Source organism: Saccopteryx bilineata, chromosome 3, assembly GCF_036850765.1.
Source record: "Saccopteryx bilineata isolate mSacBil1 chromosome 3, mSacBil1_pri_phased_curated, whole genome shotgun sequence".
Lineage (NCBI taxonomy): Eukaryota > Metazoa > Chordata > Mammalia > Chiroptera > Emballonuridae > Saccopteryx > Saccopteryx bilineata.
In genome coordinates, this window is record NC_089492.1 from 37,891,308 (window position 1) to 37,906,832 (window position 15,525).

Genomic DNA, 15,525 nt, shown 5'->3' on the forward strand with positions numbered 1-15,525 from the left:
ACCAGAGGGGACTTGATAAAGTGTAGATTTTCAGTAGGTACGGAGTCGGAGGAAAAGCTGACAGTTAAATAAGAATGTGGTTAAGAATCAACAGTTTCTCAGGATCATAAATCTCAAGAGTAGTATAGTTTTTTAATATGCATAAATACTTTGCTAAATGTTTGGAGTAAAAGAATGCATTGATATGCTCCATTTTCCCATAAGCTTTTTGTCTCACTTTAAAATATTTCTGCATTTAGTTTCTGAAGAACCTCAGCTTTCAGACACATCAGTTCTGGAACTCATAAAAATTCTTTTTGGTTTTCTTTTCACATTTTAATTTATAACTTTATTCAAAATAACACAACTTGAACATATTAAAATTTACCAACATTCATATAAACAAGGACAAGTTATGCAAGTGTTCTCAAACATGACCATATGTAGAGCCATATTTATAGAAGCTAAAATAAAAGAGGCTTTCAAAAGCTAAGAACAATCCCATTAATCCAGTGCTTAGGAAAACTCAGCTACCAATGAAATCAATGGTATAACTGAGTATATGTCTTCTCAGTAAGAAACATGGTGAGCAGTAAATGAACTGAGAAAGTAAAACTTATTTATTTCATAACAATAAAATTTAGAATGAGCACTCTGACTTTATGATTGTCTATGTTTTTTTAGGTCCTAAATACAAATAAGATATATGTAACATTAGCAAAGTCCACAGATTAAATCCAATCAATCCTTTTTGCTTTGGTGTGAAGTAAATGTCTGTTTTTGTGACCATGGGCAACTTTATTAACCTTTTTGTAAAAAACAGAGATAAAAATAGCACCTACCTTATAAGGACCTTTTTTTTTTAATTATAATTTTATTTTTTTAATGGGGCGACATCAATAAATCAGGTTACATATATTCAAAAATCATCAAGTCCAGGTTATCTTGTCTTTCAATTATGTTGCATACCCATCACCCAAAGTCAGATTGTCCTCTGTCACCTTCTATCTAGTTTTCTTTGTGCCCCTCCCCCTCCCCTTTCCCTCTCCCTTTCCCCCCTCCCCCTGTAACCACCACACTCTTATCAATGTCTCTTAGTTTCACTTTTATGTTCCACCTACGTATGGAATAATGCAGTTCCTGGTTTTTTCTGATTTACTTATTTCACTTCGTATAATGTTATCAAGATCCCACCATTTTGCTGTAAATGATCCGATGTCATCATTTCTTATGGCTGAGTAGTATTCCATAGTGTATATGTGCCACATCTTCTTTATCCAGTCGTCTATTGATGGGCTTTTTGGTTGTTTCCATGTCCTGGCCACTGTGAACAATGCTGCAATGAACATGGGGCTGCATGTGTCTTTACGTATCAATGTTTCTGAGTTTTTGGGGTATATACCCAGTAGAGGGATTGCTGGGTCATAAGGTAGTTCTATTTGCAGTTTTTTGAGGAACCACCATACTTTCTTCCATAATGGTTGTACTACTTTACATTCCTACCAACAGTGTATGAGGGTTCCTTTTTCTCCACAGCCTCTCCAACATTTGCTATTACCTGTCTTGTTAATAATAGCTCATCTGGCCTGACCTGTGGTGGCGCAGTGGATAAAGCGTCGACCTGGAAATGCTGAGGTCGCTGGTTCAAAACCCTGGGCTTGCCTGGTCAAGGCACATATGGGAGTTGATGCTTCCAGCTCCTCCCCCCTTCTCTCTCTCTATCTCTCTCTCCTCTCTCTCCCTCTCTGTCTCTCTCTCCTCTCTAAAAATGAATAAATAAATAAATAAAAAATTAAAAAGTAAATAATAGCTCATCTAACAGGTGTGAGGTGGTATCTCATTGCAGTTTTGATTTGCATTTCTCTAATAACTAAAGAAGATGAGCATCTTTTCATATATCTGTTGGCCATTTGTACTTCCTCCTGGGAGAAGTGTCTGTTCATGTCCTCTTCCCATTTTTTTATTGGATTGTTTGTTTGTTTGTTTGTTTGTTGTTGAGTTTTATGAGTTCTTTGTATATTTTGGATATTAGGCCCTTATCTGAGCTGTTGTTTGAAAATATCATTTCCCATTTAGTTGGCTTTCTGTTTATTTTGTTATCAGTTTCTCTTGCTGAGCAAAAACTTCTTAGTCTGATGTAGTCCCATTCATTAATTTTTGCCATCACTTCTCTTGCCATTGGAGTCAAATTCATAAAATGCTCTTTAAAACCCAGGTCCCTGAGTTTAGTACATAAGGACTTTTTCAAATAATCAAGACGGTAAAGTGCTTAGAACAGTACCCAGTACCTGGGGAATGAATGCTCATACATGTTAACAAAGCAAACGATAAGCATGGTGGCCTTTTTTTGTTTTACATACAGGGGTTCATTCTATATATACTGTTCTTCAACTTGGTTTTTCACTTAATATTAGTCACAGATTCTATCTATATGGATGTATATACCAGCTTTCATGGAACCTAAGATGTTCTCCCCTTTTTCAAAGATGTTAAAATGTGAAGACACATACAGTTGATACTCATTATCTGCAGATTCTGTATCTGTGACTTTGCCTACTTGCCAAAATTTATTTGTGATCCTAAAGCCAGTACTCGCTGTGCTTTCACCATCGTTCACGGACGTGCTCTGAGCCGCCTGATGCACACGTTGCCACCTGAGGTTGAGCCAGGTGCTGCTCTGCCTTCTGTTTCAGCTCCCCGATGATAGTCAAGTGTCCTTTTCAAGGTCTACTTCATGTCATTGCTTTCTCATTTTTGTGCTTTTTGTTGGTGTTTTTCTCTTTAAAACGCTGGCTTTTAAACTGCTGGATATTGCTGGAGTTTGCTGGAGTGAACTGTGAGGGAAGTGCGTCTCGTGTTCCCAAGCGCAAGGGCTGTGATGCGCCTTGTGGAGGAAATGCACGTGAGATAAATTTCACTCAGGCATGAGTAATGCTGCTGTGGGCTCTGTGGTCAAAGTTAATGAATCAACGATAAATATTAAATAAAGTGTCTTTAAACAGACACTGCTTTCCCCCTAGCAACACTGGTTCAGTATTTCCTAAATTCAGTGTTCTATCACTGCTGGAGCCAAGTTGCCAAGGGCACAGGGCATTCCTGAGGAGCCTTCGCGTGTCACTCTTTTCCTCCACAACGAGGGAAGTCTGCAGGCTAGGAAACCAGGGACACAGCAGTTAACTGGTGCAAGGACCAAGTGAAGATCCCCGTGCCTGTCTTCTCAATGGAACTCGCAGATAAAAAAATGTCAACAGGAGATGTGAGGCAGAGAAAATGTCTGTTGGGCAGCAGACAGCACAGCGGTGAAGAAGATTGCTTCTGGAAATAGATTAACGCTCAGCTTTGCCGCTTACTGTGAATGACCTGGTATGAATTATTTCATTTCTCTAAACTCTCACTTTCTTCACCTGTCAAATGGGGAAATTAAAAGATCTATTGAATAGAGTCTTAGAGTGACAGAAAGGCGTACTTGGGCCTTGTACCATAAAAGAAACTGGAGCCAGGAAACTGTAACTTGGTGTAATGGGTTAGAAATCAGACGTGTGTTCCAGTTCCCCTCTACCTCAAACAAGCGAGGGAAGCTCAGGGAAGCTGGGCAGCTCTTTTGGGCTTATTTCTTTACCTGCAGGCTAAAACCATGAACAGAGTCTAGGGACCCTCAGTACACACACTGTTGTGTCTATGCGGCACCCCCTTCCTCTAGAAACCGCCCAAACACATAGTGACTGTGGGAGTTACTGCGCTGGTATGAGGCACACCGCTCCTGGCTGCCACTGGGGGGGACAGGGTTTGACAGTCAGTTCCTTCTTGGCATTTATGAACTAGGATGGGAAAGAGGGGCTTAAACTGCGAGCAAGTGTATCTTGGGGGCTGGCGTGCTCTCTGCCCGTGGGCCAGAGGAGTCCATCAACAAGCAGAGGGAAGAGGTAGAGAGAAGGTAGGACTGTCATTCATTATTCTTCTCAGTAATTCCATGAGAACTGTAATGCAATTACACCTTTCTCAAACTGATTCAAGTTGGATTTCTACTACTCTCAACCAAAAGAACCCCAAACATTTTTACTAATGTAGAATAAAAAACTTCCATCTGTCAAGTTCTATGGGTGAGTGCTCAGTGAGTCTACAGGCATCGTGCCCTAATGTCTTCTATCCCGTGGGCCAGGCCCTTGTGAGGTGACTGATAGCTCTGCCTCCTCCACTGGCCTACAATGGGCTCATTTCTTAGAAGGCCTTCTGGGTTGAAAGTGGGTCTAGGCTTTATGCTCAGAGGAAGGAATCACTAATCAGCAGGGCTGCATTTTCTTAGCTAGGAAATATGAATGTTCATAAGTGTGTATTAATGAATGCATGAATGATTAAAGCAATAATCAAAGGAGTGGTGGGGATGACTGGAAGTCTTGAAAAGAATAATTACAGGGTATGTAAAGTTACCATCTATTGAAGTCAATCTCCTTCCCATTTAACACAACAGGGCCTCAGTAAGTGTAGACTTTGCCCAGGTCAGTTGATAAAAGGTGTGTCTTAAGAACGTTATTAGGGTGGGTCTCACATTGTGCCTGGGTGGGGTGGGGTGAAGCTATTAGAGTAGGATCAGCCAACCTCCAGGCTCCAAATACCAGGCTAAGTTGATGAAGCAGGTACCAAGAGGTTAATTAAAAGCAGCCTTGCCCAGGTTATAATGACTTTCAGAAGGCTCGGGATAAACATGCATTTTTCAGCCCCTAAATTCTGTGTAACTCCTCACTGGATGGAAATGATGGAATCGAAGGGCTGTAGGTTTTGGTCATCTTGCAGACAGGGCCTCAATTCACAGGAAACCTGGGCTCCGGGTTTCTCTGGTGGTCTCAGGGGTGGCCTGAGAATAAAACCTCAGGCTTCCTACCCCCACCCCTGCTTTGGCGGGTGTGAGAATTCACTGCCCATGGTTACAAAGCCATCACTGTGTCCAAGTTCACATCCATGGCCATTGAGAGCCAGAGCCAGGACTTGCACCCAAGGGTAGTCTCGCTCCAGAGCCTAATCTCTTCCTAACTGTTCAGGAAAGGTTCCTACCTCATTCACACTGGCAGGTGGAGGTCCAGTGGCGTTTCCCAGCTCTGTCTGCAGCACCTGCTCTTCAGCCCTCTTCTCTCTGAAACCCCGGCCCCAGGTGAACCAGGGCCTCCGCCTCCCTGCCGGGCCCTTCATCAGCACTTTCCAAACCATGGGCCATGTCTCTGTTATTTATTTTATTCACATAACAAGTCTGTGAAGTAGGTGCCTCCTATAATTCCCATTTTATTGAAAAGAAAATTGAGATCGTAGAGGTTCAATAACTTGTTCAAGGTCACAGAGCACTGTGGTAGAGTTGAGATGTGAACCCAGGCATTCTGCCTCAGAAGCTACACGTTTGTGACCTCACAAAATTAAGAGAGAATCTGGACTCGGCTTTCTTTTTGTTTGTTTGTTTGTTTTTCATGAAACAGAAAATAAAATGAAGATATCATTCCTTTCCTGGCTTTCTGCAGTCACCCTCCCTATATAGCCAGTAAACTCCTACTCACCTTTCAAATCTGTGTCACACACAGTGCTTACAGTGTAGCTTCTGAGGCAGAAGGCCTGGGTTCACATCTCAACAGTGCTGTGCGACCTTGAACAAGCTATTGAACCTCTGTGATCTTAATTTTCTTTTCAATAAAATGGGAATTATAAGAGGCACCTACTTCACAGACTTATTATGTGAATAAAATAAATAACAGGCTAGTAGCTCAAAACAGCACCTGCACATATTAAAATCAGTAAATGTTATTGATTATTATTATCTCCTGTTCAAAGCTCTCCTGGAGCCCCTAGGTAGGCCCAGACATTTTTTAATCAGAGGTCCCCAGTGCTAGGTGACCTTCCCCAAGGCCACTGAAGTGCATATGTGATATAGCCCACATCCCGTTTGTCTGTGATGAGAGCATCCTCCCAGCAGCCTGGAAGCCGCGGGCCTGACACCTGGTGGATAAGAGCTCCGGAGCCGGGAAGACTGCAGTCTGAATCTCCAACTTTGAGACTTGAATTTGCTGTGCTTTTCTAAGCCTCAGTTCCTATTTCTGTAGTGAAGGTAATGATAGTACCTGCCTCATAGGCTGTTATAAGTATGAAATAAAATAATGTATGGAAAGTACCTAGCCTAGGACTAACTCAGCTGTTATTATCACAGTTCAGCTCAATGAATGTTTAAGGAACAGCTGAAACTTGCAAAGCTTCAGAGATGCTATCTGCAACTTGGAGGACACTCATGGCGGTTGCCTGACAACAGGAGCACTGACCAAAGCTGACAGTCTGCTGGTCCTCCATGTAGCTGACCAGACCATACACAACCTGGTGCTCTACAGTTCATAGCGCCTGCTCACACATCTACCTCTGTGGGTAAAACCCCCATTTTACAGATTTGCTCAGAACCATGCAGCCGGCCATGCAGGTGGGGTCTCTGAGACTGGAGTCTGCTCCCCACCCCCTACCCTGTACCTGAGGTTTCCCATCAAACTCTGAGGTGAATGTCAACCTCAAAGCTGGTTTACCCCAGCACGGCCAATGGTGGAGGCTGCCGTCAGAAACGCTCTGCCTTAAAAGAGGAATTTATAACTCACGGTGTGTGGTGTGTGGAGGAATAAAACGAGCAATAGCTTTGGAAGTGGAACCCACCACCTGCTGTCTGTTTGTTCTTGGGGAATTCACTTACTTAACAAGCTCACTAACCTGTAGAGAGGGAGGGGCAGTATTGTGTTGCCTCCCAGGTTCTTGGAAGGATCAAATGCAAAAACAGAAGGGAAAGGGCTTTATAAATGTCAGTCACTGTGTGATCTTTACTGCACAGTTGATCTAAGCCCCCTGGGGCCCCCTCAACCTTTGAAGACAGTTGAGTCTGTTCAGCAGAGCCCGGCAATGTGGTGAGACAGGAGCTGGTCTCCTGCGGGGTGGGGGTGGGAGTCCGTTCTCAGGCCCCACGAACTAACGAACAAACAAACGGAGGGCATAGCAGCGATGTTTTCCTAGGGCTTCCAGACTAAAACGAAGTGGTGGGGGAGAGATTCACATTGCCTTTCAATTTTGCTTGTCAGAAGGAACACGGAGAAGTTTCTTCTGGGGTCAAGCCCACATCCTCGGACCCATCCGATTACCTTTCCATTTGCTGGTAGGTCCAGAGCACTTACGAAAGGACTCCTCCATTAACCTTTTCCAAAGACAAATGAATACACCCATCAAAACTGTTATGGAACCAATTTCTTTCTTAATATTTCCAGGAAAAGGGAAACATAAGTTCTGCATAAATCATTTCAAGTCATAAACCTTAAAAATGTTTGCAGTGCGTTCTACTGGGTGAAGTTTCCCAGGTGACATAGGCCCCAGCGCACCGCAGTGACAGCCCTTCTGTGGCATCAGGGACAATGGCACTTCTGAACTTTTTCTAAGTGACGCTGCAAAGAAAAATTTTTTCCTTCATGAAATTGATTTGTAAGTAAATGATTTCATTTTCTGAGGCTAGTTCTCATAAAGGAATTAAAAAAAAAAAAAAAAGACACATCAAAGGCACACCATTCTTACTCTCTGAGGCTTCCATGGGGATGGGGGGTGAGGGGGGCGTCTAGGCTGTGTCACCTTCTGAGAACTGGTCCTCAGAGCTCCAGAGGGGCAGGTTTCTGCTCTTGGGGACTTGGAGATAAGTCTGGTCCTTGAGTTCATTCTCCACTCATACTCCAGGGAAATACTAATCATTTCAAAATAGATATTTCCTTTTGTTTTCCCATCAAAGAAGCATGGAAGTTGTAAGGGACAGGGACCAATGGGGGTGGTAAAGGCAAGACTGGACACTGTTTACCAGGCCAGAAGGCACTTCTTCAGTTTCCAGGGAATCCGGTGGAGCCTGGGTGGGCACACTGGGCCCCAGGCCCCTGGCCGTGGAGGAGGGATGAGAAGATACCTGCAGATGCAGGAAACTGGGGAGAGAGCATTTGACCCGCTGGAACCAGCTGAGGCAGGAACCTGGGCTGGAGGTCACTGGAAGGAGTCTAGAAGGAGGGGAGAGAGAAGCCTGTGGAGAGCAGGGGTAGAGGTCGAGAGAGGCAAGAAGATCCACAGAGTGGCAAAAAGCAGCTCCAGGTCTTGGGGAGACCTACTCTTACAGAAAAGCAAGCCGGAAAGTGGGGCGGCACCTCCTGCCATGTTAACAGGTGGGACGGCACCCGGACCGCACACACGGGGCCTCTGTCAGCTGGGCAAACACCAGGGCTAGCGCCACCACGGGACAGATATGCTTGTATGCCACACCAGCAGGGAGAAATTATGCCATTATTTTTGCCCTTCCAGTCCCCTCCCTACTCTAACTCATGAATTCCTACTTAGGGAATGCCAGGACAGTTCAGTGTGCTGGAGAAAGTTCACCTACCTACTCTTACTCATTCTGCAGTTTGGGTTTAAATGTCCCTTCCCCGGGAAGTCTTCCTGAGCAGCCTGGACTAGGCCAGGTCCTGCCCTGGATTCTTCCTCCATTACACTGTTACAACTGCAGTTACTTACTTATTTATGTAACTTTGTGCTTATATCTGTCTTTTTCGCTAGAGTGTAAACCCCCCAAAATGTTGTGTCCATCTTGGACTTTGCCGAACACCCCTTGCAGGCCCAGTACCCGCGATGCGGCAGCACAGAATGAACCCTGGAAGATAAATAAATAGATCATAATGATGCCCCCGGAAGAGCCTCAGGGGCAGGACTTACTGCACAACTTGTTCTGGAACACTGAGGTCAGCGACTCCATCTGGCTGAAGTTGGCCACCAGGAAGACATGGTCCTCGTGAGGCTCACTCCCGATGGCCTTCAGCGTGTTGAAGTCCACCTGGCCCACACCAATGGCAAAGATCAGGATGCCTGTGTCCCGGGCCTTTGCAGCCACCTCGGCCACAGAGTCCTGTGGTCTCCCATCCGTCACGATCATTATGACCCGCGGCACATTCTCCCTCAGGGGCCGGGCACCCTCTGCCTCTGAGAAAGCAATGTTCAGGGCATACTGGATGGCCAGCCCCGTCATGGTGCCTGTGGATAAGTGCCTCATCCTCTTGACAGCACGCTCCACCTCAGATTTCCTCTTGAAGGTCTTGAGGGAGAACTCATTCTTAACGGTGCTGCCATATTGGAGCAGGCCCACTCTGGTGACGTCAGGGCCAATGTCCAAGAACTGTAAGATGTCCACAATGAACTCCTTGACCTTGGCATAGTCATGGGTGTTGACACTACGGGAGCTGTCGATGATGAAGACCAGGTCTGCCCGCTTGTTTTCACAGGAGCTCTCTGGGGAAAGAGGAGAGGCCAAGTGTGTTAGAAGAGTGAAGGAAGCAGTGTAAGTTGGCTGCTGTTGAAAATTGTAGGGCTAGGGATCACCTTTCAAGCCTCCAATCTTCCTCAGGTTTCCTTCACATTTGGAAAAGTTGTAAGGTGTGTGTGTGTGTGAAAGTTACATGTGCATGGGCATGACTGAATAGTCGTGAGTAGTGATGACAAATACTATTTGCTTTCACAAGATAAATGAACACTTTAGTTTCTAGAAAGTTGTCAATGCAGTTTTCAGGTAGTCAAACACAGGATCAGGGTCAAAATGACTTCGTGGTTTACTGTATGCCACAGAAGCTTGCCTGGATACTGCAGGGGGTATGGAAGAAGCCTAGCATAGGGACCAATGTCATGGAGCTTACAACCTACCGGCAGAGACTTAACTAATGAAACAAGTGAAAGAATAGCTAGTATGAAACTACTGCACCAAGAACAAGGATATTAGTGGGTTGGGGTCATGGAGACAGGACAGGAGTTAGACTTATGAATACACAGTGATTGAACTGAGAGAAGGCACACATAGAGAGGGACACATGAACAGAAGCCCAAGATGGTGTGACTATGGTGGATAACAGAATAAGTGGTGATGGAACTACCAGGAGTCACAGGTAGAAGTTAAGATGGAGGGGTAGCCTGAAGCCATTTATCAAAGGCCTTTAAATTCAGACTGGCCCTGGCCGGTTGGCTCAGCAGTAGAGCGTCGGCCTAGCGTGCGGAGGACCCGGGTTCGATTCCCGGCCAGGGCACATAGGAGAAGCGCCCATTTGCTTCTCCACCCCTCCGCCGCACTTTCCTCTCTGTCTCTCTCTTCCCCTTCTGCAGCCAAGGCTCCATTGGAGCAAAGATGGCCCGGGCGCTGGGGATGGCTCTGTGGCCTCTGCCTCAGGCGCTAGATAGAGTGGCTCTGGTCGCAATATGGCGACGCCCAGGATGGGCAGAGCATCGCCCCCTGGTGGGCAGAGCGTCGCCCCATGGTGGGCGTGCCGGGTGGATCCCGGTCGGGCGCATGCGGGAGTCTGTCTGACTGTCTCTCCCTGTTTCCAGCTTCAGAAAAAAAATAAATAATAAATAAATAAATAAATAAATTCAGACTGAGAAATCTGTACACGATGCCACAGTGATGGGTATAATACGATTGGCATCATCTGATGTAACAACTCTGCTGTAGAGAAATTGCATCATAAGAAGTCAATTGAGTATGGCAGTGGTTTGCAAGGTGGGTGATCCAGATCCTTGTTGCACTAATCTGGCTGAGAGGGGGAGTCAGCCTCAACCAGGGCCGTGGTGGACATGGATAAGGGACCTGGCCAAGAAACTTTTCAACAAAGGACACAGTTAAATTGGACAGTGGCCAATGTTAAGTCTCGCCCTTAACACTACAACCACCATACTTATTCCTTAAGCACCCAAGCAAGAAGGCTATACAAGGTTTGAGTCCATGGATAAAACTCACTGCATTCTGGGAAAAGGATGATAGCGGATGAGATGAGAGACCATCTGCCTCAGAGGGTGGAAATTGGGCATTTCTGCTGGAATTTCTCAGATGTTCTGAGCTACTGTCTCTAGCCAGGGGGAGTCCCTCCTCCTTTCCGCAGACATTATAGCTAAATTCACATTTGATAGGGATTAGAAATGGGATCTCAAATGCTTGCCCTAAATCCACAGCTGCAAGAAGAAGAGAAAAAGCCAAAAATGAAACAGTGAACCCAGTCATTAAAATGAGAAATAAGAAAGGCCATGACATCATCCCATCCAGGCCAGCTTGCCAGGCTGTGACTTGCCTGAGTGCCTGAACACACAGCTCGTCCACTGTGGCCTCACAAGTCTCACAATACTGGGTCTTGTGTGAATTTGAGGTGAGTTACTTAAACCAGAGGCCCCAGAACCTGCCTTTGAGGACTCTGGGATAAGATCAATATAAAACCTAACATTTGTAGCATGTTCTAACATCTTTCTGGAGGGCTTTTATTACTACGATCTCATTTGATTTTCAGAGCTAGCTCTTGAGAAAGGAGCTAGACGTATACACTCATTGGATAGATGAGGAAGTGGAGGTGCTGAAGGTTTGAAAACCTCTTATAATTTAGAAGAATAAAAACTATATGGAGACAACACTAATATCCATTTCATTGGGTGGTTGTGAAAATTTAAGAAAAACTTTGAGCTTTGAGGGGTGTTCACCCTGCAAGGCATCTGGAGGGGGTGCTTTTTTTCTAGTTTTCCTGAAGGTCTAGGGTCTAGCACATAGCCCTGGGTTGGAGCAATGGATGACAGACCCACAGGTCCACGTAAGAAGACAAGATCCAAGAGCAAAGGCTGACCCCTTTCTAGGAGCCTTACCTGCCCCACCCTGAAGTCTTCCACCTTTGATGTGTGAACTTAGTTCAGGAAGAATGTGGTCCAGTGATTTCCACCTGCTGAGAATCGGAACCAGGCTCAGACCCTGCCCTAGAGGAGGATTTTCACTGAAGGCTCCTCGGAAGGGAAGAAGGGAGACAGCAGTCTGTCCCCTCTCCTCTTCTCTGGAAATAAAGAGTGAGTCCTCCTCAGACTGGGATTCTTACTGTGAGTCTTAGTCACAGTGTTAACATCCCACCAAGCATTACAATCAATTTACAGGGAAGCTTTGGAAATTCCACAGCGAATTATGTGCTAAATCAATTCGTTCTTGTCAAAACAAATGGGTAGTTTTCACAATGCCTGTTCATTTACAAAAATACTACAAAGGTTCAAAATGTTGTTGGCTGTTACAAAGGAGCTGTTTTTATGAGTTGAAAATGGGTCCTGGCAGCCCAAGTGTCCAAGTCTTCTTCAAGACATCTCCTCAGGTCCCTTGAGGGCTCACAAGCACAGTCTCACAACTTGTCCCTGAAAGGGCCAGTTCAGTGATTCTCAAACTTCAAGTGTCTTCTCGTTCCCTGGAGGACTTGTTAAAAACTAAGACCAGTTGGCCACACATGCATGCGCGCGTGCGAGTTTCTGATTCTACAGGTGGTACCTGAAAATTTGCATTTCTAACAAGTTCCCAGGTAATGCAGCTGCTCCAGGGAACATCCTCTGAGAACCACCAGTTCAAGTACTAGAGAGCTCTTCAGTGAAAAGAAGTTCTGGCAGGTCATGACCTCACTATCTCACTGGGAATTCCCCAAAGTGGGAAACTAGTCTCATCCACCTGTGTAGCCATGCAGTTGGGAACACATTAAGTCCTCAGTCAACATTTGTGAATTAAATGAGGTTCAGGGACTCAGAGACTAATACAATCTTTAGAGATGAAGGGGTCAAATAGAGTCTAAGTCACTCACTTTTCAAAAGGGGAAACTGAAGTTCAGAGGTGACTCTATGTCCACAAGGTCTGATGGCTCATTAAGGTCAGACTGGGGACTACACTGGTGCCCTTTTCACCATTTTATAGCAGGTACCTTGAAAATTTCTCAAAACAACATGAGCTGGCATTACAACATGAGTTTTGTAAACACTTGAGGGCACTCTGGAATATTTGCTGTGAAGAACCCAATAGCTTCTCCATATGGGGACTGTTGAGAGATGTTTCCATACAGTGACTCTTCTCTGTGTGTGTTCCTTTCACACAATGGTTCTGATAAATGGCATCCCTGTCTCTTTAGCCTGGGAGAACATACAATGATCTTCCTTCTGGACCCTCACAACAGACTTTCAAAAGCAACTGGAAGAGGGTTTGTGAACATATCCTAAAATGTCATCCCTTGAACCTTAAAGTGACAGTGTGGACCCTGTCCATAACACTTCCAGTACCATCAGCTTGATTCCAAAGCCCACACATTGACCAAATGTCTCTTGCCCTTGCAGTGAGGGTGAACTCGAGCCAGGACCATTTTAAGCAGTATTCCTACCCCAGCAGAATTATAGCACGCAACCTTGGAGTGATTTCCCTCTTTCAGGGTTACTGATTTGTCGCTAATCAGCCTCCTTATTCTGGCTAAATTCAATCGTGACCATGTAATTGTACAGTAATATTTGCCTGGGAAGATCTGGGCATGTCTGGAGAAGGCAGTAATATGAATCTCTGTGATAAGGGTCAAATGATGTAATCCGGAGATGGAAAGGGAGCTGCAAATACTCAGTGAGACAGTAGTTGAGTCCTGTGATCTCGGAGCAAGTCTGGCCTCTGCCACTTTCCGTCCACATGATCTTGAGCCTCTCCTTCACCTCTCTGGCCCATCGTCTCTGCTCTGTGCAATGGGGATAATACCTCCTGGATCTGTTCTAAGACTCAAAAGAGACTACAGTAATGACTTATAGGTACTGTGTATTGAGTACTTATAGGTACTAGGCCTTGTTCTGACACTTTCCATATGTTGGCTTATTTATTTTTCACACCCACCTTAGGGAGTAGGTACTGTTACTATTCCCATTTTGCAGAGGAGGACAGTAAGTCTAGAAAGGTTAAATAACTAGCTCAAGGTCTCATACTTAGGCAGTTAAGGAGCAGGGATCTGAATGCCAACTATCTTGACTGGCTCCAGAGCCCATGCATTGCTCAGAAAGGATTTTGTCCTTTCAGACTTGCCATTCCAGCGTACTCAAGATGTACCAGGGCTGCACCGACTCTCTGGGGTCAGTTCTTTCCTTCCCTGTATTCACAGAGCCCGAAAGCTATGGCCCATATTTGCCTGCCTCCTACCAAGTGCTTCTCCTCTGCTAAATGTTTATTTGTGTGTTGTTTTTTTATTTAATAAAATGATGAAAACAGATGCCTGCCTTCCTGAATAGCAGTGGCCCAGTAAGTCAGGTTGCTAATCGTTCCCATTCTCATTCTCTTGACAAGTGCTTATGGAGAAATTAGTAGAACCACAGCCAACAGGAGACTGAAGTATGGGACAGGTGAGATGGGGAGCCGGGGCCCTGGATCTTTAAGGGAATGTGGGGAACAGGAGGGATATGGCCTCTAGACAATAGGCCAATGCCCAGGGCTGAGTGAGAGAGGGGAATGGATTTCAGAAAATATGCTATTTCATACCAATTCCCAGCAAAGTTCCCACTAGCAGATGGTTTGTGGGCATTAAAAAAAAGAAGTGTAGAAAACTGAATAATACAAGTGAAAAACGTAACTATTTGTAGGACAGTGCAAGAGTATATGGATAAGGGAACTAGAGTATGATTTCTGGGAGGTATTCAAGGCCGACTTGAGGATGCTGATTGTGAAATTGAAACAAGGCCAATAACACAGTGTTTTGCTCTAGCCACACTCAGCTGTACAGGTAGAGGGGGAAAGCAGGCAAAAGTGGATTAAACCAGGGCTGTCAGTCAAGCAAGAGTGATGAATCAGTAGAGCGGCAAAGGCAATCGACAGGGAGACTATAATGTCTTCCTGAGGGATTAAACTCAGAGGGCAGAGAGTAGAGGAAATGAGGGGGTGAAGGCCAGAGAAGGAGCAGGATCAGTGAACTAAAAGTCCAGATAAGGTCACAGGATTACTGAAGTTGGAATACTAGAAGGCATTAGAAGGGGTGAGCTGGGAGGATAGGAGGTTTAAACTGAGATTATGACAGGACTGCAATTATTATGATCACAGGGCCAAGAATAGGATAAGAGGGGCAATGGCTAAGATATGGTAGAGGACAAAAATATTGGAGAAAAGGAAGTCAGAGCTATTGAAGAATCATTCATATGGATATTGAAATCACCAAGAATTATGACAAGAGTAATGTTGGAAAAAGTGGCAGTGACCAGGAACTAAAATTGTTCTAGGAATAATCACCGAGTTTTTAAAATTCCCTACGAAGGACCAGAAACACTATAAAGCAGATGAAAATGTCATAAACAGAGAAAAAACTGGCTCATTGAAAGTTTCAAAGGGACACTGGGGAGAAAAATTAAGGCTGCTTTATGATGAGACAAAGAGAGGGAGGGAGAGAGAGAGAGAGAGAGAGAGAGAGAGAGAGAGAAACCATTATTATTATGAGCCAGCAAAAAATTTAAGGAGAGGAAAGAGCATACACAATTTATGTTTTTATTCCTAGATAGGATGAATCAGGCGAATCAGGATTTGTATAGTTTGGGTCTCAGCAAGGCAAATAATTAACTCTAATGAAGAAGAAATGCAGATTCCACATATGTATATTAGCTACATAAAGCCAGTCATTCAACAAATATTTAGTGTGTACCTATTGTGTGTCAGGCTCTGGGATTACGATGAAGGAAAAACTCCCAATTGTGAAA

General features: G+C 44.8%; 1 protein-coding gene across 3 annotated transcripts in view; it reads right to left on the minus strand.

The window, feature by feature from the left end:
* MATN2 (matrilin 2) overlaps positions 1-15,525 on the minus strand; it is a 167,045-nt gene that overhangs the window by 99,665 nt on the left and 51,855 nt on the right. For all 3 annotated transcript variants that reach the window (XM_066265999.1, XM_066265998.1, XM_066265997.1), the window contains exon 3: positions 8,719-9,288. In XM_066265999.1, coding sequence (XP_066122096.1) covers positions 8,719-9,288 — 570 coding nt within the window. The remainder of the gene's footprint in view (positions 1-8,718; positions 9,289-15,525) is intronic.